This window comes from Lepidochelys kempii, chromosome 1 (assembly GCF_965140265.1).
Source record: "Lepidochelys kempii isolate rLepKem1 chromosome 1, rLepKem1.hap2, whole genome shotgun sequence".
Classification (NCBI taxonomy): Eukaryota; Metazoa; Chordata; order Testudines; family Cheloniidae; genus Lepidochelys; species Lepidochelys kempii.
Window position 1 is genome coordinate 46,666,922 of NC_133256.1, and position 22,897 is coordinate 46,689,818.

Genomic DNA, 22,897 nt, shown 5'->3' on the forward strand with positions numbered 1-22,897 from the left:
GGTGTCTCTGGGGAGATGTGGGGTGTGTGAAGATGTGGTGGAATAGTAGGGGGGGAATCTCCGGGGGAAGGGGGAGTTATGGGGAGTAGGATGGAGGTGTCTCTGGGTGGCGATGGTGTGAGGATGTTGGGGTGTAGGATGGGTATCTCTGGGGGAAGGGGAGAGGTGTGGGGAGTAGGATGGAGGTGCCTCTGGGGGCAGAGGGTGTGAGGATATTGGGGGGGGGTGTAGAATGAGGGTCTCTGAGAGAAAGGACACCTGGGGAGTAGGATGGAGGTGTCTCTGAGGAGATGTGGGGGAGTAGGGTGGGGTGTCTCGGGAGTGTGTGGGGTGCAGGATGGGGGTCTCTAGGGAGAGGGGAACGTGCGGGGAGTACGATGGGGGTGAGGAGGTGTGGGTGTGTGGGCGGGTGGGTCTCTGCAGGAGGGTGGAGTCGGTGCGTCAGGCTCGTCAGCCGTTAGGTGTGTGGAGCCCCGAGGGGCCGCCCTTCCCCCTGCCGCCCGCTAGATGGCGCCTCTCGCGCGCCGCGGCAGCTCTCTGGTTCCTGGCGCCCGGCTGTGCCGGGCGGGCGCGCTCCAGCGGGGGCGGGTTGGCGGCGGCAGAGGCACCATCCCGAGGCCGCTGGCTTGAGTTCCTGCTGCAGAGGGAGGCGGGGAGCCAGACGCGCCGCTCCCCTCCGCGCGCGGGCGGTGGCCGCTGCCAGGATGCCTCGGGAGCGCGGCGGCGGCTGGCTGCTCCCCGCGCTGCTGCTCCTGCCGCCGATCTGCGCGCCGGGTGAGTGGCCGGGGGGGCTCCGGTCTGCGCGCTGCTGGCGGGGGAGAGACCGGGCACGCGGGGAGGCGGCACCGGAGCCGCAGCGGCCGCTCGCCTCCTTTCCGCGGGCGGGGACACGGCTGCGGAGGGACGTTCCGCCTCCCTCGAAGTTTGTTGGCGGGATGGGCTGGGCTGGGGGAGGAGGCGGCGAGCAGCCGCCTCCTTGGGGCCCCGCACGGCGCCCTCTGCCGCCCGCCCGCCGGCCGGACTCGGAGCGTCCCGCGCCGGGCAGGGGGCTCTCTGGTGAGGGCCGGGAGTCCTGTGCCTGGCGCCCGGGGGTGCTGCTGGCCGTTGGCCGCGAGCTCCGGGGCAGGGTAGGGTCCCGCGCTGCTCCCCTGACACTGAGGAAGGGACCGCAGCCTCCCTCCGCTTGCCTGGAGGCCGGCGGGGGAGCCTTGGGGGGTGCCTCCTCCCACAGAGCCCCAGCCCGCGGGCTGCGGCGGGAGGGGGGTTGCCAGGGCTGGGGTTGTGTCTGGTGCTGTTTGTGAAGCGCTGGTGGTTGCGTGGGGCCTGAATCACAGCAAGGTAGGGCTGGGACCCAGCCCCAGCCCAGTGCAGGACCAGGGAAACATAAACCAGCCCTGACAGGTGTTTGTCCAACCTGCTCTTAAAAATCTCCACTTAGGGCGATTCCACAACCTCTAGGTAGAGTCCTGGAGAAATTGCCAACTCTTAGGGCTGGATGGGGACCCAGTCAGGTAAAAATCAAGTGTTTTAAAAACCAAATAATTCATACCTCTAGTCCAAATACCTGTTTAGGCTGGGGGTGCTGCAAGGTTTTTAGGATGTGTGGAGCACCTCTTAATACAGAGGAGTGTCATGGAGCATCTCCCCATCTTTCGATATTGCAAGAAGCAATTGCTAACATAAAACAAGGAAATACTTTCCCTGTATTAATGTGGTTTACCTGACTTGTAATGTGCTTTGGCAGATGGGAGAATAAAAGAGGAGAGTTAGTCCCATGTGAGCAGCCAGCTTTCCACAGCCCAGTGGTCTGTGTACCACAGTTTGGAAACCACTGCCTGGATGGGTAAAAATGAAAGACTCTTCCAAATCTAATTTGTTTTTCATTATTTGTGCTGATTTTTAAAAAAAACATTTATCTCATCTTGGAGAATAACATAGCATTGTCAATTTGTTATTAACCAACCTTGATATCTGGTTCTTTTTCGTTAACACACTTCTGGGGTTGCAAACCCTGCAGGGGAATATTTAAATATAAACAAACTTCAAACTCAAATAAAAATATTGGTTTTTCTTTCTTCTTTCTTTCAGTTTCTTTCTTCTTTCTTTCAGTTTATCTTCCTCACCAAAATAACTGCATTTTGGGATTAAACTATCTGACACTCTCTTTTTAAAGCCATATTTCAGTCCCTCTCAGGATGAAGGATTTTGCTTGACTGTAAATATCACTGAAACAGGTTTCTTGATAAAGGTGAATCTCCCATTCTCCAAATTGTCATCCCAGCCTTAGAATAGCAGCTTCAAGTTTATTGCTATGTGAGGGGAAAGTCAGTCAGTTTTTTAAAAAAACCTTAAAAATTAATTAACTTCAGAAGGGGGAGAGGGCAATGGAATTGTAGGTGTGTGGACCCAGTTTAAGTCAATGGATGTCAGTATGGGTCTAGGGATCTGCTCACATGGAGCTCATTGCAGGATCAGAACCTTAGTTTGCATAGTCTTAGAAATACCCATTTCTTTTAAGCTAAGAGCAGCCTCTTCTTTCACAAGCATCCTGTGATTTTGAGATGGCAGACGGAAAGTTGAATATTTCTCAACAGTGTTAAACATTCTTGTCCATTGCCATTTTACAAAAAGGGTAATTAGATATCTTTGAACTTTGTTCTATGAAATGTATTTGCTGGTAACATGTACAGTGGAGAAAAATATTTACATAGTTTTATACTTAGTCTTAGGCTCAGGACTTTTTCATAAAGAACCACAACAGAATGACCCCCTCCACCCAACCCCCCCCATCTTATATTTCATATAAAGAGATAGTGTACATAATAAACATTTTAGGGAATCATTTTTAATAGTTTAAAAGGTGACTTCAGCCTGAATATTTTTTCATAGATGTCTCAGTTGCTTCTTTAAAGGGCTAATCTAAAAAATTAAATGTGACTTGTTTTAATTGCCTTACATTATGTTTGGGGTTCTGGAGCTCCCAGTACCCCTCAAAACTCTGGCCTAACAAGTTTGTAGCACTAACAAGGCTTTCTCTTTACTGGTTAGGTTAGAAGCCTTTGAAGTTAATAGGGCAGTAGCAGTCAAGAAGAGTTAGTATAAAAACTTCAATGTAAATAGATAAAAAGACTGATTTATTTTGCCTCTTTACTGCTCCTGGGTTGTCTCAGTATCAAAGACCTCGATCTGTCTGAGCGACAGCAGCAATGTAGCTGTTACCGAAACCCTGGAGTGCTGTGAGAATCTGACAAAGGCAACAAAATAATACAGGGCACCAAAAGAGAGACCCAGGCTGAAAGGATCTCTTTATTAAATGATAATTAGTAAAAGTCCAAGGACTGTCTTGCATGCTGTACCTACAAGAGTCAGTAATATCAGCTGTTTCAGCATTCTAAACCTAGCTGTTCCCAAGTATTTCAAATTTTTGAAAACTGTTTATTAACAGTGTTTTTTGACATATGTAAACAATAACACATGAAAAGACTCTCATAAGGTAAGGGATAATATCATAGTTTTTCATTACCTCGTTAAGAGACCGATGCAAAGCACCTCAATTGGAAAGACTCCCTGAAGTCAGGCCCTCAAAGAGGAATATACGATAAACGTCCTTTAGGTCCTTGGTATATGCTTTAGTTTGATCTGGTTATACCATGCTTTTGCTCTTATAAATATTTGTACCTTAAATGAAAATTTTTTAATCATTTTAAGTGTGTGGAAGCTCCTCTTGTTTCTAAAAGGGAACACTTCTAAATGTAAAGAAAAACATTTTATTATTATAGAATGAAGGTTCATAGTAGTCTGCTGTTTACCAGTTGAGTAATGGAAAAGATAAGTGAGAGCTTTCCCTCTCCAATACTATCTGCCAGTGACCTTTCCCATCCCAATTTTCATGAATGTAATGGGGAACTTTAGAAAAAGATCAATGGTAATTAAAAGTCGTTATTTTACTTTCCCGGATTTCAATTTCCAATTTTAGTGGAAATCGGCTGAAAACCAGGGAGTCTGACTTTTTCTGAAAAAACAAAAGGAGTATTTGTGGCACCTTAGAGACTAACAAATTTATTTAAGCATAAGCTTTCGTGAGCTACAGCTCATTTCATCGGATGCATTCAGTGGAAAATACAGTGGGGAGATGTATATACACAGAGAACATGAAACAATGGGTGTTACCATACAGACTGTAACGAGAGTGATCACTTAAGGTGAGCTATTACCAGCAGGAGAGCGGTGGTTTTAAAATATCTAAAAGTGCTCTGCTCGCCTTTACCTTATTCAACTTCAGTTACTATGGAAGTAGAATCAGAATGGCTACTGGTAGCCAGCCAGAGAGGGCGGGGACTGGAACTTGACATTTTCAACTTATGGCTGATTGCTGTGCAAATCACATAAACAACTACAGGTGTCAACCAGGTCAAAGTCTACAATATTTGAAATATGAAAAATGTGAACTTAAAATAGCAGGTAACACTTATGTGATTTCCTTACTATTTTTTTCTTAGACAATTGTAAAGATTGCCTGCAAGATAAATTGGTTAATGAGTTTGACTTATGTGGTTTCTCTTGGTGCCTCCACAACTGGAACATTCACTAGCTAATCAAATTCTTCTCATAATACTTTTATGATTATCATGTAACATGGTAACTATTCCATGCGAGGGGGGTGTGTATGTGTATATGTATATTGGTTGACAAACATTAGGGGATTGGAAGTGTTTCTGGAATTGGGAGGTCTGAGTGGGCATTTGAGTACTTGTGAGTTTGGAGAACAGAATAGGTCTCTTCTAAGAAACATTAAATGAAACATACTGCAATTGTCTGAATTTGTGGCAATGTTTGGAGAACACCACTATTGTTATGTGTAGTGTGGTGGTGCCTAGGAGCCCCAGTCTTGGACCAGGACCTCACTGGCACAGAACAGTCAGACAGTCCCTACTCCAAAGAGTTTACAGCTCAGCTCCGCCTTGTGCCTTCTTTTCAGAGCACTGAGTAATCTACCGAGGGAGTGGTTCCTGAGTGTTAAGAAATTCTTTGAGCAGTCATTTTCTACTGATTGTCTGCCAAAAGATAATTCAATATTTGTGCATGTTAAACTCTAAAGCCACTAGTGGCCTCTGTAAATATTTGAAAAGTCTTCCCAGTTCACTTAGTGCGAAGGATACAAAGTAAATTTTTGTGCTTATCTGTTGGAAAAGAGCAGGGCTGAGAATGTAAAATTATCAGGAATAAGGATAGTGACATATTTAGACTACCATTGTCATTACTTTTCTGGACTATGTCCAAAAAGTGAATTTTGGTGGCCACAGAAACTGCATATGAGAGAGTGTCCTAGGTGAACAGCAGAAGTAGGAGATGGGAATAACAGATTTAGCAAGGCTGAAGATTTCTTGGACAGACGTCAGGATATGCTTCTACGGGCACAAGGTTCTGAAGATTCAGACCAGGCTGCACATCGGGGACAGGAGGATGGTGAAGAAAATTGGCATCATGTGACCTCCAGAAGAAAAAAGGGGAACGTCCATGTACCAGCAACACACATACAAGTAAGTAACCGTTTTCATGTTCTCTCCACAGGTACTAAAGCGGAGAGTGGACCAGATGATATGTCTGAGGGAAGGGAGCAGAAGGAGACTCAGCCGATTAGAAGGCATGAGATGCACTGTCCTAGGGTTGGGGGTTCCACAACCACCGCTCCCAAGAGAAGGGTACTCTCTCCTCAGGGGGACTGAGTCATCTATCTGCCGCCCCAACCGGGAAAACCAAGAAGTCTGCTGCTTGCCAGGAGCTAAGATTCGCGATGTGACGGAGAGACTGCTGAGACTCATCAAGCCCTCGGATCACTACCCCTTCCTGCTTCTCCATGTGGGCACCAATGATACTGCCAAGAATGGCCTTGAGCGGATCACTGCAGACTACGTGGCTCTGGGAAGAAGGATAAAGGAGTTTGAGGCGCAAGTGGTGTTCTCGTCCATCCTCTCTGTGGAAGGAAAAGGCCTGGGTAGAGACTGTCAAATCATGGAAGTCAACAAATGGCTACGCAGGTGGTGTCGGAGAGAAGGCTTTGGATTCTTTGACCATGGGATGGTGTTCCAAGAAGGAGGAGTGCTAGGCAGAGATGGGCTCCACCTAATGGAGAGGGAAGAGCATCTTCGCAAGAGGCTGGCTAACCAATGAGGAGGGCTTTAAACTAGGTTCACCGGGGGAAGGAGACCAAAGCCCTGAGGTAAGTGGGGAAGTGGGATACCGGGAGGAAGCACAAGCAGGAGTGCATGAGAGGGGAGGGCTTCTGCCTCATACTGAGAAAGAGGGGCGATCAGCGGGTTATCTCAAGTGCCTATACTCAAATGCAAGAAGCCTGGGAAACAAGCAAGGAGAACTGGAAGTCCTGGCAAAGTCAAGGAATTATGATGTGATTGGAATAACAGAGACTTGGTGGGACAACTCACATGACTGGAGTACTGTCATGGATGGATATAAGCTATTCAGGAAGGACAGGCAAGGCAGAAAAGATGGGGGAGTTGCACTGTATGTAAGAGAGCAGTATGACTGCTCAGAGCTCAAGTATGAAACTGCAGAAAAACCTGAGTGTCTCTGGATTAAGTTTAGAAGTGTGAGCAACAAGGGTGGTGTCGTGGTGGGAGTCTGCTATAGACCACCGGACCAGGGGGATGAGGTGGACGAGGCTTTCTTCCGGCAAGTCGCGGAAGTTACTAGATCGCACACCCTGGTTCTCATGGGAGACTTCAATCACCCTGATATCTTCTGGGAGAGCAATACAGCGGTGTACAGACAATCCAGGAAGTTTTTGGAAAATGTAAGGGACAATTTCTTGGCGCAAGTGCTGGAGGAACCAACTGGGGCAGAGCTCTTCTTGAGCTGCTGCTCACAAACTGGGAAGAATTAGTAGGAGAAGCAAAAGTGGATGGGAATCTGGGAGGCAGTGACCATGAGATGGTTGAGTTCAGGATCCTGACACAAGGAAGAAAGGAAAGCAGCAGAATATGGACCCTGGACTTCAGAAAAGCAGACTTTGACTCCCTCAGGGAACTGATGGGCAGGATCCCCTGGGAGAATAACATGAGGGGGAAAGGAGTCTAGGAGAGCTGGCTATATTTTAAAGAATCCTTATTGAGGTTACAGGGACAAACTATCCCGATGTGTAGAAAGAATAGTAAATATGGCAGGCAACCAGCTTGGCTTAACAGTGAAATCCTTGCTGATCTTAAATACAAAAAAGAAGCTTACAAGAAGTGGAAGATTGGACAAATGACCAGGGAAGAGTATAAAAATATTGCTCGGGCATGCAGGAGTGAAATCAGGAAGGCCAAATCACACCTGGAGTTGCAGCTAGCAAGAGATGTTAAGAGTAACAAGAAGGGCTTCTTCAGGTATGTTAGCAACAAAAAGAAAGTCAAGGAAAGTGTGGGCCCCTTACTGAATGAGGGAGGCAACCTAGTGACCGAGGATGTGGAAAAAGCTAATGTACTCACTGCTTTTTTTGCCTCTGTCTTCACGAACAAGGTCAGCTCCCAGATTACTGCACTGGGCAGCACAGCATGGGGAGGAGGTGACCAGCCCTCTGTGGAGAAAGAAGTGGTTCGGGACTATTTAGAAAAGCTGGACGTGCACAAGTCCATGGGGCCAGATGCGTTGCATCCGAGAGTGCTAAAGGAGTTGGCGAATGTGATTGCAGAGCCATTGGCCGTTATCTTTGAAAACTCATGGCAAGCGGGGGAAGTCCTGGATGACTGGAAAAAGGCTAATGTAGTGCCCATCTTTAAAAAAGGGAAGAAGGAGGATTCTGGGAACTACAGGCCAGTCAGCCTCACCTCAGTCCCTGGAAAAATCGTGGAGCAGGTCCTCAAGGAATCAATTCTGAAGCACTTAGAGGAGAGGAAAGTGGTCAGGAACAGTCAGGATGGATTCACCAAGGGCAAGTCATGCCTGACTAATCTCATTGCCTTCTATGACGAGATAACTGGTTCTGTGGATGAAGGGAAAGCAGTGGACGTGGTGTTCCTTGACTTTAGCAAAGCTTTTGACACGGTCTCCCACAGTATTCTTGCCAGCAAGTTAAAGTAGTATGGGCTGGATGAATGGACTGTAAGGTGGATAGAAAGCTGGCTAGATTGTCGGGCTCAACAGTTAGTGATCAATGGCTCCATGTCTAGCCAGCAGCCGGTATCAAGTGGAGTGCCCCAAGGGTCGGTCCTGGGGCCGGTTTTGTTCAATATCTTCATAAATGATCTGGAGGATGGTGTGGATTGCACCCTCAGCAAGTTTGCAGATCACACTAAACTGGGAGGAGAGGTAGATACGCTGGAGGGTAGGGATAGGATACAGAGGGACCTAGGCAAATTGGAGGATTGGGCCAAAAGAAATCTGATGAGGTTCAACAAGGCCAAGTGCAGAGTTCTGCACTTAGGACAGAAGAATCCAATGCACCGCTACAGACTAGGGACTGAATGGCTGGGCAGCAGTTCTGCAGAAAAGGACCTAGGGATTACAGTGGACGAGAAGCTGGATATGAGTCAGCAGTGTGCCCTTGTTGCCAAGAAGGCCAATGGCATTTTGGTATGTATACGTAGGAGCACTGCCAGCAGATGGAGGGACGTGATTGTTCCCCTCTCTTCGACGCTGGTGAGGCCTCATCTGGAGTACTGTGTCCAGTTTTGGGCCCCACACTACAAGAAGGATGTGGAAAAATTGGAGAGAGTCCAGCGGAGGGCAACAAAAATGATTAGGGGACTGGAACACATGACTTATGAAGAGAGGCTGAGGGAACTGGATATGTTTAGTCTGCGGAAGAGAAGAATGAGGGGGGATTTGATAGCTGCTTTCAACTACCTGAAAGGGGGTTCCAAAGAGGATGGCTCTAGACTGTTCTCAGTGGTAGCAGATGACAGAACAAGGAATAATGGTCTCAAGTTGCAGTGTGGGAGATTTAGGTTGGATATTAGGAAAAACTTTCACTAGGAGGGTGGTGAAACACTGGAATGTGTTACCTAGGGAGGTGGTGGAATCTCCTTCCTGAGAAGTTTTTAAGGTCCGACTTGACAAAGCCCTGGCTGGGATGATTTAATTGGGGATCCGTCCTTCTTTGAGCAGGGGGTTGGACTAGATGGCCTCCTGAGGTCCCTTCCAACCCTGATATTCTATGTTTCTAAGGCGTGTGGGATCCATGTACCTTTTGACAATATAAAAGAGAGATTTATAACCTACTTCATCTCTAAATAACTCCTTAGATTTTCTTCTGTGCTGTCAAGGATATAGTACAGTCTTTTTTCCAGGTTAGCTGTGTAAGCCTTGATTTATTTTAAGGATCCTGTAAATTAATATTTTATAAATCTCAGAAGCTGTGTTGTGTGAGTTATTTAAAGATCTGATGAGAAAGGAAGTATTTCTTTTCAGTCTCAGTTGCATATTAAAGTCAGATCCCTTTATGCAACCCCTCACTGGCATGTTAAAAATCGAGAATATTGAAACTCTATTTATGTTGCAGTCATGCAAAGCAACACAATTTACCTGGTGATACATCATTTTCAGGTTAATGCCTTGCGAATATTAAGTTTCCCAAAGGATGATTTCTTGCATTAATCTTGAAATTAGAATTCCGTCAAATAGAGGACATGGAGCTGTTTTGCCTATGCAAGGTATTCCTTGTGTAGTGCTCCAAATGCAGTTATTTTGATTCATATAGTAGATAGAGGATAAGATTTTGAGGTTTTCAGAGAGGTATAAAATTAGTGTTTGGCAATGTCTGCACTAGTGAGCTTACAGCGGCACAGCTGAACCAATGCAGCTGCACCTTGGTAAGATCACTCGTGTAGCCACTCTATGCCAGCGGGAGAGAGCTCGCTAGCTGACATAGCTACCACCGCTCGTGCAGATGGTTTTATTATGTTGGCGGGAGAAGTTTTCTTGCCAACATAGCACTGTTTACACCGGCGCTTCTGTCGGTATAGCCCATGTCGCTCAGGGGTATGTGTTTTTTCACACCCCTAAGCGACATAAGTTATACCAACAAAAGTGGTAGTGTAGCCTTTGTTGTTCATTAGAAAACACTGGAGTTCTCAAAACACGTTGTGTCCTTTCAAAATAGGAGTGCAAAATGATTTCTTAGTCTGATTTGAAAATAAATAACATTGTGCGGGTAGACCCCCTGCACTAATGGAGAGTGCCATTGAATCCCATGGGTCTTCCCATGCGTAACCCCTGAAAGAACAGGGGCCTTAATCAAATCAAGTCTTCCCCATTAGATGTTTTGGGGTGGCTGTTTACCACTGTTTTCTTGTCTCCACTGGTATGAGTTAGAGATTAGTTTCAACAGTAGCTGGGATGTCGTCATGAAATGCAGTTCCTAGGTATTTAGTGACATTTGGGCTCCTATTTAAAGGGTATAGGACTATGGATAACCAGAAATGAAAAAACAAAAGAGTTGGGACAATCCTGCCTATTCCTTCTCCTAAATTACAAGATGCCTAGTGGGGATACTATTTACTAGTATTCTGGCTAAGCAGATTTATAAAGAGTAGCTATTCATTTTTTAAAACCTTCATTCCAAACTTTATATGTTTAAAAGCCGCAATAAGAAACTTCATCTGACCCAGTAGAAGGCTTTCTTGGTGTCAAGGGAAACAGTAATTGTGTAATAAGTGACCAGGCTGAGTGGAGTCTTTGGATCTTTCCTTAAATTATAGCAGTTTTTGTTCAGAATACTTTTGACTTCTTTGTCACCTTTAATTAAAAAAAAAATCTTAACAATCTTTACAAAGCCTCAGCCCCCTGAGGTAAATATAATCCCCATTTTACAGGCAGGTAAATTGGCTAAAAAGTTACATTGGGAAGGAAGCAGAAAAATTAATAAAAATCTTTTTTTCAAATTTTAAATACTTAAAGGTTAGAAAGAAATTAATGTGGATGTGTGTGCTCCTAAGGCAATTTCAACTTACCAGTGGGCAGGGACTCAAGATAATATTAGGTCAGTCCAAATTGGGAGCCTGGGCCTCTCTTCACCCTGTTAATTCCTAATTGGACCTCCTTTCCCCATGCATTAAAAACGGCTATACTGCTTGCTGTTCAGAGTATGTGATCAAGAAATATGATGGCCCTCTTCAGTTATGATAGTTTTATGCCAGCTCCTGACAGTATTTCAGAGAGTTTGTGTATGAACTCGCCTTCACGCTGGATTTCCAGTGGGTCTTCTCTATAATAAACACAACCCTTAACCTCAGGGTAGAGTGAAATCTAAGTCCTCCCATATGATACATTGCACTATCATCTGAATCATTGGACTGGCCAGATGTTTTTTCTTTTTTTAAATGAGATTTATTTTGACTTGAAGCCAAAATCAGTTGGCTTCACATCAAAGAACAATTTTCTGTTCAGAAATGTATGATAACAGAATTGTCAGGCTAGATCAATGCAGCTTCTCAAACAGCAGATTGTCTAGTGGTTGAAAAGATTATCACAAATATTCTCCACATTAAGTGACTATTATCTAAGTTGCTTTCTTGTTCTAAAAAGGCAGAACTTTGTCCAATGTGATGATCAACTACTGTATTTTGAAAAAATATATTATTTTTGCTTTTTTTTTTCCCCCCAGCTTTGGCTGTAAGTGTAGCTGCTGAAGATGCAAAGGAACAGATTGAGCGACTGGTATCACAGGTAGTAAATTCTAATTCTGTCGCAGCAGTAATGTACCATCTAGATTATAAAATCTTTGGGGAAGAGACCGCGGGTAAAATTCTGATCCCTTTGAACTCAATGAGGTCTTTGTCATTGATTTCATTGGAGCCAGGACCTAATGCTGCCTTATTTTCTCTGAGGCGCCTAGCACATCTTTAGTAATACCACTTTTCTAGAGCCTCTATCTTACAGCTTTTCCTACCCAAAGAGTTCTTAGAATGACCACACGTGGTCCTATATTGATTTTATTCATTTCAATCCCTTTCTTAAACTGGATCTAATATATTTTGATATTGTATTTTAAGAGTTATAGCTTTATTTTATTTAACACATCCATTTTTCTAACAGAAATGTTGTAAAACTTGTTTTGCAATTTAGACATAAATTTTATATATATACAATTATAAATTGGCCTATGGAAGTCCCCAAATCTGCAGTGCTGAGACCTGCAACTGTCAAATTCTTTCATTTTTTGTGGTACTGATCACATATTGTGGTAGCTGCTTTCCTACTCTGTCTTCCTCTTCTGTCTTGCCAGTTGGTAATGTCAGTTGAAGTCTTTCATTATCACATTTTAAGTAGGTTCTTTTGTACAGTAAGCAGAGTGCTTTGGCATGACAAGAAGTCACTCAAAAATAAAATTATTGCGTTTAGTAATTGGAGGACAGAAACATTTTTCCTGTCCAGTACTCATTTAAAAGTAGAGTAAAAACCTTAGTAGTTAGTATAAACAGATAGCAGTTGACGAAGTTATCCAGAGTAAATTTTGAACACACAACACTATCAACACAGAGCTCCTCCCAGTTTTCATTTTATACTTTGTGTGTGTGTGTGTGTGTATGTATATGTATGTATGTATGTACACCTGCTTGGTGGGGATAGGAAGTGTTAAGTTTTACTTATTTGTTGATTTTGAATAATATGGAATAACTTGAGGATCAAATGGTGCCTTTCTGCTAAATTAAATCTGACATATTTCTATGCATGCCACTCTGCAAATAAAACTTGCATATCTAATTTTTATATTGTGAGAACACCACATAAGTAACTCCTAAATTCAGGTAAAGCCATCCCTGCCCCCATTTAGTTGAATAACAAAATTGCTAGGTTTTGGGGGTTTAAAAAAAGAAAAAAAAAGAACCAAAAACGAATTAGTCAGGGATAGACTCTGTGATCAATATCCACTTTTTATTCTTAATCAGCTGAAGAATTTGCATCCAGTAATCTCTTGGCATCATCACAGTCAAAGACCTAATTAATATGTTCATAAATCTTAATTTTTGCTGGATATTGCTGCTCCAGCATTAATCTTAATACATTCAGATTTCTGTACCACAAACTTTTGAGGTACTGACATACATGCATTCTAGTATGAAAGATAAGTTGTCGTATTTTCATTACCATCAGATGCTTTTTTGTTTGGCTACTTCTAATGCAGCTTCTCAGTCAAATGTAGAACTAAAAGAAACAATGAAAATCTTGCTTCTGTCACTTTCCAGGGTATGCTCCTACTTGTCTTGGGCGTTATGAAGTCCTTCCCATTAAGTCAGAATTCCAAAAACTTCACTCAAATTAACTTAATCCCTATAGAAGTGCTCTCTTGAGAATTCTGTAGACTATAATCCTCTATTTGTAGAACAGAAATGGCACAGGTGACAACTGTGCCAAGCTTCACCATACAACCCTATGTGCTTACCAGTAAAAACTTGAATTACTGGGCAGTTTTGGAGGACATTCCTGAACTGTATGGCATACTGTAAATACTGTTCTATCAGTTTATAATAAGCAACCCCTGTCTGTCTGTGACCCCTGAAAGAATTTACTCTTTAGAGAAAATTTCTCAACTGGCTTTTACTTTAACATTGTGGATGAATGCTAACTCAAGGTCAGAGAAGGGGCCACAAAGACCAATATTGCTCCCATTATGGAGGGCATCTGAGGATATGTCTCACTGTAGCTGGGAGGGGTGATTCGCAGTGCAGGTAGACAGACTTGTGCTAGCTCACCTCAAGTTAGCATGCTTGGACTTGGGCGGCTAGCCCGAGCTGCTGTGAGTGCTGCAGTGCCCACACGGCTATATTTAGCGTGCTAGTTTAAGGTGAGCAAGCTAGAGTGAGTCTGTCTACCTGTACTGGAAATCACCCTTCCCAGCTGTAGTGTAGACATATCTGAGAGAGTTAGAGGATGGCTTACTGGTAGGCTGAGAGGCACACGTCCAGGGTAGAAGCATTGTGGATTACAAATGAAATCCAGCTTCTGTTTTGTTTATGTTCATGTGCAAGGCTTGTCTTTCTCCTTGGTTTATGAAATGTGTTGGTTATGCTAGGTGTTGGACTGTGGGAATTTTGTGTGTAGTTGATTGATTTGTTATATTTATGCTGAGGCTGTGTATTGAGTTGATCTGGGGAAATTGTTGGGTCTGCTTATTTTAGTGTATTTTAAAAAAAACTGTTAAGAATGCCCAGAGAATTAGATGACTGCTCTTTTTATTATGTTTCTAGATCAAACTAATAAATAAAATGCATTTTGTTTGTGTTAGTTTTAATTTTAAAAATAACAACCAACTGATATCAGGTTTTGCCCTGTTTGTTTTTACAAATTATTTTGAGTCTGAGAGCTGTATGTCCAGAAAGAGTAAGTATCTCTTCCAGATACTCTCCGACATCGCTGTCAGAGAGCAAGGTTATGTGTGCATCATACATCTGCATGGAAGGTCTATCTTCAAAAGTCATTGGCCTACTCTTCATGACTATTCTGCCCTTGTCTACTTTGCTGCCACTGTTACTGAGGGTGACAGTTGTGAAGGTGTGTTTTCCAAGGTGGATACCTGTTTTCTGGAAACTAGACTGACGCCTTGTCTCGACTACAAAATTAAGTAGGTTGACGTACAGCCACTGCAGTAATTACTGCAGTGGTTCATGACCACACTATGCCCCTGCTGTCAGTGTTGCGTGTCCTAATCAGGAGTGCTTCTACTGACTTAACTGTTTGGGATATTGTGGGGCACTGACAGCTGGAGCAGCCCTGCCCCAGAGTGGCCAGCTTCTGGCTGTGTAAGTAATATAGTCTCTACACAGACAATGCGTCACTCTAACTACATCAGCCTAAGTGCTATGCCTCTCGTGGAGGTGGAGTTATTAGGTTGGTGTAGTGGGCAATTTAAATCAGCGGGAGCAATGTTGTAGCGTAGACACTTACAGAATTAGATTGACGCAAGCTGCCTTACGTTGACCTAACTCTATAGTGTAGATCAAGCTTTAGACTACCAGCCCAGTTTGCATCTCATTCTGTCGGACACAGATTTCATACATTTGTGATTTCCAGGCTTGGTTACTGTAACTCATATGTGGGTATGAAAGGTGGGGTCTGATTGAGGGAGAGATTCCCAACAAATCACCAAAGAATTAGATGGAGATAATGGGAAGGAGGAGAGGGATTTACAGTCAGAGCCCCAGGTTTTTGCACATGCGGAATAACACAAAATAAAATAAAAACCAGTGTGTATGAAGAATTAAAATGAAAAACTTCCTCCGCAGTGATAGCTCCTTTGGCTATTGTCCCCTGAGGCTTGGCCTTGCTCCCTGCTTCAGGAGTTTGTGAACTCCATACACAGGGTTGCAGTGCTGCTCAGCTTCGGCCTGGCCACCCCACACTTCGCAATCCCTCACTGCCTCTCATCCCCCAAGGGGCAGGACGTGACATGTCTTCTTTTCCTCTGTGGATAAAACAAACTGCCCAAAAAATAAAATGAAAAATGATAAAGAATGTCGGGGGGGGGGTTCTATTTATAGTCAGGAATTAACAGACACAATGGTAGGGGAATTAAAAATAAGTTCACTATTTAACAATAAATAAACAGTACTTGTGTACTTAGTCCGTTCCCTCTAAGCATCTCAAAACACTTTTTAAACGTAGTTAAACCTTATGCTATCCCTGTGAAATAGATATTTATCTTGATTTTACATGTGGGGAAATGGAGGCATTGAAGAGGTGCTATCAGTGAGAAACTATGCAAACTGGGACTTTTTTCTTTTTAGAACTTTTGTAGGAAGCCCAAGCTGCTATTAAACTTAGGGCTAGTCTACCCTGGCAACACTAAAGCGCTGCCGTGGCAGCACTTTAACATGCCTTGTGTGGTCGCGGCAGAGCACTGGGAGAGAAAAAAACCCCACCTCCACGAGGGGCGCAGCTGCCAGTGCTGGTGCACTGTCTATACTGGCATGTTACAGCGCTGAAATTTGCTGCCCTCTGGGGGGGTGTTTTTTCACACCCCTGAGCGAGCAAGTTGCAGCGTTATAAATTGCCAGTGTAGACAAGCCCCTAGTCTCTCTATCAGCCAGCCGAGCTCAAGCACACACTCTTTCGAATCAGTTTTCAGCTTATTCAGAATCAGTTGAATAAGCTCCCCAGATATTTTTAGAACTTACGTCTTGGTTTCCTCTGTGATGCTGTAATGTCACTACTCTGTTTCTAAGCACGCCGCTAAAATTCCATCACAAATGTGTATAACATGAAATTATGGGGGTTTATTTGTTGCTGCAGCAGCCTTTTTGTATTTCTTTGAACTCTATGGTGTAACTTGGATTTAGGGGTTTTCTTTAAGAATGTTGTTTATCTCAGTATGCAATGCAGTTATAGCTGTGTCAGTCCCAGGATATTAGAGAGACAAGGTGAGTGAGGTAATATCTTTTATTGGACCAGCTTCTATTGGTGAGAGAGACTATTTTTCAAGCTTACATTGAGCTCTTCTTCTGGTCTGGGAAAGGTACTTCCAGCATCACAGCACCAGGCAAGGTGGAACAGAGGGTTTAGCTTAAGTAGTTTGCATTTATTGTAAGGGAATATTCAAGGTAAAGTGGTCCGTTAACACCTCTGCAGTCATAGGACAAAAAGAGGGGTTTAAAGGATTACAGATTGTTGTAATAACTCATAAATTCAGTGTTTCTGTTAAGCCCATGATTTTTAGGGTCTGTCAGAGTACATAAGCTCCCAGGCTCATCTTCTGAAAGTGTTGTGTAAATTTCCTTTGAGGATGAGGACTGATTGGTCAGATATAGTGATCGCTCTGTGAAAAAACAACAAGGAGTCCTTGTAGCACCTTAGAGACTAACAAATGGATTTGGGCATAAACTTTTGTGGGATATAACCCACTTTATCAGATGCATTGAGTGGAAAATAGAGTAAGCAGGTTTAAATATAAAGCACATGAAAAGATGGGAGTTGCCTTACCAAGTGGGAGTCAGTGCTAACGAGGCCAATTCAATCAGGGTGGAAGTGACCCATTCCCATTCCCAACACTTGACAAGAAGGTGTGAGTATCAACAGTGGGAGGTAGTGACCCGGCCACTCCCAGTCTTTATTCAGGCCTAATTTGATGGTGTCAAGTTTGCAAATTAATTCCAGTCTGCAGTTTCTTGTTGAAGTCTGGTTTTGAAGTTTTTTTGTTGAAGAATGGACACTTAAGTCTGTTGTTGAGTGTCCAGGGAGATTGAAGTGCTCTCCTAATGGTTTCTGAATGTTACAATTCTTGATGTCTGATTTGTGTCCATTTATTCTTTTGCGTAGAGACTGTCCGGTCTGGCCAATGTACATGGCAGAGGGGCATTGCTGGCACAGGAAAAGTGTTCACTCACAAGTGACGTGGTGTTTTTCCTGTGTAATTTGAGGGTATAGTGATTATCTGATTTCACCCACACAGTTGCTATTGGGGCATTTAGTGCACTGGATGTGGAACACCACATGTTGTGATAGGCATGTGTGGAACCCATGGATCTTGAAAGGTGTGTTGAACATTATAGCAGAGGAGATAGGAGTGCAGGTTTTGAATCTGTTGCCCTGGTAGGGTCTATTGCCACTTGGAGATAGAATCATAGAACCTCAGGGTTGGAAGAGATCTCAGGAGGTCATCTAGCCCAACCCCCTGCTCAAAGCAGGAGCAACACCAACTAAATCATCCCAGCCAGGGCTTTGTCAAGTCGGACCTTAAAAACCTCTAAGGATGGAGATTCCACCACCTCCCTAGGTAACCCATTCCAGTGCTTCACCATCCTCCTAGTGAAATAGTGTTTCCTAATATCCAACCTAGACCTCCCCCACTGCAACTTGAGACCACTGCTCCTTGTTCTGTCATCTGCCACTACTGAGAACAGCCTAGCTCCATCCTCTTTGGAACCCTCCTTTAGGTACTGAAGGCTGCTATCAAATCCCGCCCCCCCAACTCTTCTCTTCTGCAGACTAAATAACCCCAGTTCCCTCAGCCTCTCCTCATAAGTCATGTACCCCAGCCCCCTAAACATTTTCATTGCCCTCCGCTGGACTCTCTCCAATTTGTCCACATCCTTTTTCTAGTGGGGGGCCCAAAATTGGATGCAATGCTCCAGATGTGGCCTCACCAGTGCCAAATAGAGAGGAAGAATCACTTCCCGCAATCTACGGGCAATGCTCCTACTAATGCAGCCCAATATGCCGTTAGCCTTCTTGGCAACAAGGGCACACTGCTGACTCATATCCAGTTTCTTGTCCAATTGATATCTCTTGTTCTGTGAGGAGCTTACCTCAAGAACTATGTGAGTGAAACCAGACAATCACTATGCTCTCGAATGAACTATCACTGGAAAATAAGACAAAAACACCACATCACTTGTTAGTGAACACTTTTCAGAGATGACAGGTTTCAGTGGTAGCCATGTTAGTCTGTATCAGCAAAAAAAACGAGGAGTCCTTGTGGCACCTTAGACACTAACAAATTTATTTGGGCATAAGTTTTCATGGGCTAGAATGGGTTCTGGCCCACGAAAGCTTAAACCCAAATAAATTTGTTAGTCTCTAAGGTGCCACAAGGACTCCTTGTTTTTTGTTGTTGTTTTTTTTTACTTTTCAGAGAGTGATCACTCTATATCTGAAGCACTGGAATGGGTTACCCAGACCAGAAGAAGAGCTCAATGTAAGCTTTTTTTTTTTTGTCTCCTGAGGACCGCGTTATATCGGGGTAGAGGTGTGTGTGCTAACTATTTAAGCTAAACCCTCTGTTCCGCCTTGCCTTGTGCTGTGATGCTGGAAGAACCTTTCCAGATCTGAAAAAGGGCACTGTGGCTTGAAAGCTTGTCTCTCTCACCAACAGAAATTGGTCCAATAAAAGGTATTACCGCATCCATCTTGTTTATCTCAAGAGACATGTGGTAGCGGATCATGTATGAATGAGGAGTTCCTGAATTTGCTATGGTTTTTTTTTTGTGTGTGTTTTGTACCTTTTTATGTGTTTAGTCACAACTGGTATCCACAAAGGACGTTTTTAAAAAAAGTAAAATGCTCACAGTAATACAAATCTAATTATGGAGGAATGTGTTAAAAAATAAGCATTATAAAATGCTTTTCAATGATTCTTTAAATATGCAAATACATTGCTTCAATCATTGTATGACCATGTAGAAAATGTCCTTATTATATTAAATAGCTGTCCCTGAGGGTTGAAAGGCTTTACTCTAGGATTTTTTTAATCCTAGAGTCTGTTAAAACATGCTAAGAATTCGGATAGAACCTGATGAACACTTCATTATTTAGATCTCTGGAAGCAAACATTAGGATTTTTTGTCGGCATCCTCATGGTTTTTTCTTTTCTTAAAACAGGAGTCTGAAAAAAGTGGAAAATCAAATAAAATAAACATAGGTAAGTAAACAAATTCTTCTTAGTCAAAGCTATAGTAGTCCCATACTGAAATGTATATGTATCCTCATGTTCTGTCAGTGGTCTTGCGTAATGCTTATTTTCTCTTTACTTATAGCTGCTTTACTAGTAGTGTTAAAGTACAGTTATGCTTAGATCAGTCACTATGTAAAATGGCACCTTATTACTCAACGGTATTGTTTGTTAACTGCTAATTCCAGAATCTTTTGGGGATGATACATGAGCTAGCAATAGAACAGCTAGCTGTTTGCAGAGCTGATAGTTTATAAATAAGATGGATTTTTCTAACTATCTGTGATATGAAAGTCATTGAGACAATAAGCTTAATACCTCACAGTGGTATTTTTTTTATCAAGTTGCTTCTTAGAATGTAACTGAATTGTAAGGACTTAATTGTGAGACTACAACTCTAAAGGTCGAATAGTATAGTAGATTTGTAAAAACTTAAATAAATATATGTTAAGCACATGTGGAAACACTAGTATAATGCTAAGTAGCAGAACAAATATCTTTATTGGATATGCCATGTGAGGCAGACTATAGAGTTCACTTTTCATGTACCCATTCAAAAGAATGTTGAAAATGTCCAGGCCATCTTCCAAGATGGAGAAACTCTCTAACTGAAAAGTGCATAAAACGTAATAAAAATAAACATCCTTCTGTAACGGAGAAACTTTTCATAGTGAAAATAGTAAACAAAGTTTCATTATTTACATTTTTGATTGTGAGCCAGTGTATTCTCATACAGACTGCCACACTGGCCTGCAGGCTATTGTAGAAGGAGCAAAGAAAGGCTTAACCATGATAGTGAATATGTAATGGGGTGGCACCCGCCTCTCATGAGCACCCCCAGTTGAGTGTTTGCGTGCCTGCAGTTTCTCAATTTCTAGGCTCACGGTGACCCGTCAGCTGCTGTGCTTGTCAGGCGGGTCTTTGGTGACTCAGCCCTCCCGCCAAGTCTCTCTCACAGTCCGTTTGCAAACAAACAAACTCCTTCTGGAGTATAAGTCCAAAATGTCCTACAGCCCTCCCTGGGCTCAGTCCTTCAACAATCCAACTGGGCCCATCATGGTACAGGTACCCCTCTGTTGGCAATGTCTCTTTAGCTCTCCCTGGGCTCGGTCCTCAGTCTGACCAACAAGTCCTATCTCAGTACCCTAGGTGGTCAGCTTGTGTGAAGGTTCCTGCTCCAGGATGGAGCAGCATCCCCCAGGGCTTCATCCCTGGAGGCTCTTCACCTGCTCTTTAGTTCTGTGACCCCAGGTATCCAGCTGGGTCAGTCTCAGTTCAGCCCCCTTCCAGGGGGGCCGTAACAGGTCCACGTACAGTCCCTTCCATAGGCCTGTCTAAATTCCCTTCTCTCAGGGAAAAGCCACTTTCCCAATGGCTGTTGGGGGTGGGAGGAGAGACCCAGGCCCATCCACTACTCCAAGTCCTAGCCCAGGGACCCTCTAAGTAGCAGCCACATACCATGTCCCTTTAACTAATTACATTTCACTGGGCCACTTCCCTGTAGCCCATCTTAATTGAGTCTTGGTAGCCATCCAGAAACTCTTCCCTCGCTTTCCTGCTCCCTGCCAGCAACTACCTGCCTTAGCCCCTGCAGTCAGCCAGGAGCTCCTCTAGCTTCCTCAGTCCCAGCAAGCAGACTGATCTATCCAGCCCTTTCAGCTCCTTTTATATGAGCCTTCTGGGCCCTGACTGGCTGGTCCCTGCGACCCCTCTCGTTGGCTCTGTCAGGGTTCCTTCCTCACTCTGAACTCTAGGGTACAGATGTGGGGACCCGCATGAAAGACCCCCTGAGCTTTTTCTTACCAGCTTAGGTTAAAAACTTCCCCAGGGTACAAACTTTGCCTTGGCTTTGAACAGTATGCTGCCACCACCAAGCGTTTAAACAAAGAACAGGGAAAGAGACCACTTGGAGACGTCTTCCCCCAGAATATCCCCCCAAGCTCTACACACACCCTTTCCTGGGGAGGCTTGAGAATAATATCCTAACCAATTTGTTACAAAACATCAAAGACCCAAACCCCTGGATCTTGGAACAATGGAAAAATCAGTCAGGTTCTTAAAAGGATTTTATTAAAAAAAAAAAAAAAAAAAAAAGAGGTAAAAATCATCTCTGTAAAATCAAGATGGAAAATACTTTACAGGGTATTCAGATTCAAAACACAGAGGATCCCCCTCTGGGCAAAACCTTAAAGTTACAGAAAATAGGAATAAACCTCCCTCTTAACACAGGGAAAATTCACATAAAACAAAAGATAAACTAATCCACCTTGCCTGGCTTACCTATATTGGTTGCAATATTGGAGACTTGGATTAGGATGGGTCGGAGAAGATGGATTTCTGTCTGGCCTCTCTCAGTCCCAAGAGAGAACAACCACGTAAACAAAGAGCACAAACAAAAGTCTTTCCTCCTCCTCCTCCCCCCCGCCGCTCCTCCCCCCAAGATTTGAAAGTATCTTGTTCCCTTATTGGTCCTTTGGGTCAGGTGCCAGCCAGGTTAGCTGAGCTTCTTAACCCTTTACAGGTAACAGGATGTTGCCTCTGGCCAGGAGGGATTTTATAGCACTGTGTACAGAAAGGTGGTTACCATTCCCTTTATATTTTTGACACGCCCCCCAAATCACAGATAGGGTGAAACACTGGCTGTGATTTCTTCCTGGAGCTCTAGGAGAAAACAGAGTTAATAAGACCCAGGCATCTCTAAATATACTACTAACTGTATAAAGACTAACAATATTTCCCACATCTTAAGGACGATTTGGACCAGTTGAATCTGGGAAACTTTCACGGGGGAGTGCATCAGCCACTTTGTTAGAAGCTCCTGAAATGTGTTGTATGTCGAAATCAAAATCTTGGAGAGCTAAAGTCCACCGAAGAAGTGTTTTGTTTTTTCCCGTGGTGCTATGAAGCCACTGTCGCTCAGCCTGGTCGGTTTGCAGGTGGAAGTGCCGTCCCCAAACGTATGGGCATAGCTTTTCCGGAGCGTAGACAGTGGCATAACATTCCTTTTCACTGACTGACCAGCGGCTTTCCCTCTCAGACAGCTCCTTGCTGAGAAACACGACAGGATGGAACTCTTGATTCGGTCCTTCCTGCATTAAGACTGCTCCCACACCACACTCGGACGCATCTGTGGTTACTAGGAACGGTTTGTTAAAGTCTGGGGCCCTTAGCACAGGGTCAGACATGAGTGTCGCTTTTTGTTAAAGGCCTTCTGATACTCTTCAGTCCACAGAACTGCATTTGGCTGTTTCTTTTTGGTTAGGTCTGTCTGTATTGCGGTAGAAATTGCCTGTAATATCCGGCCAAGCCTAAGAAGGATTGGACCTGTTTCTTTGACTTGGGGACAGGCCACTTTTGGATAGTATCCACTTTGGCCTTTAGGGGGTTGATAGTTCCTTGACCCACCTGTTGTCCAAGGTAAGTCACTCTGTTTAGGCCTATTTGACACTTCTTAGCCTTAACAGTCCTGCCTCCCTTATGCACTCCAAGACTTTTTGTAGATGTTCCAGGTGTTCT

General features: G+C 43.8%; 1 protein-coding gene across 5 annotated transcripts in view; it reads left to right on the forward strand.

The window, feature by feature from the left end:
* Positions 1-534: 534 nt before the first annotated feature.
* The window catches only part of B3GLCT (beta 3-glucosyltransferase), a 141,024-nt gene continuing 118,661 nt past the window's right edge, over positions 535-22,897 (forward strand). For all 5 annotated transcript variants that reach the window (XM_073341270.1, XM_073341285.1, XM_073341261.1 and 2 more), the window contains exons 1-3: positions 535-774; positions 11,603-11,664; positions 19,312-19,351. In XM_073341270.1, the coding sequence (XP_073197371.1) occupies positions 705-774; positions 11,603-11,664; positions 19,312-19,351 (172 nt within the window). In that variant the 5' untranslated portion in view covers positions 535-704. The remainder of the gene's footprint in view (positions 775-11,602; positions 11,665-19,311; positions 19,352-22,897) is intronic.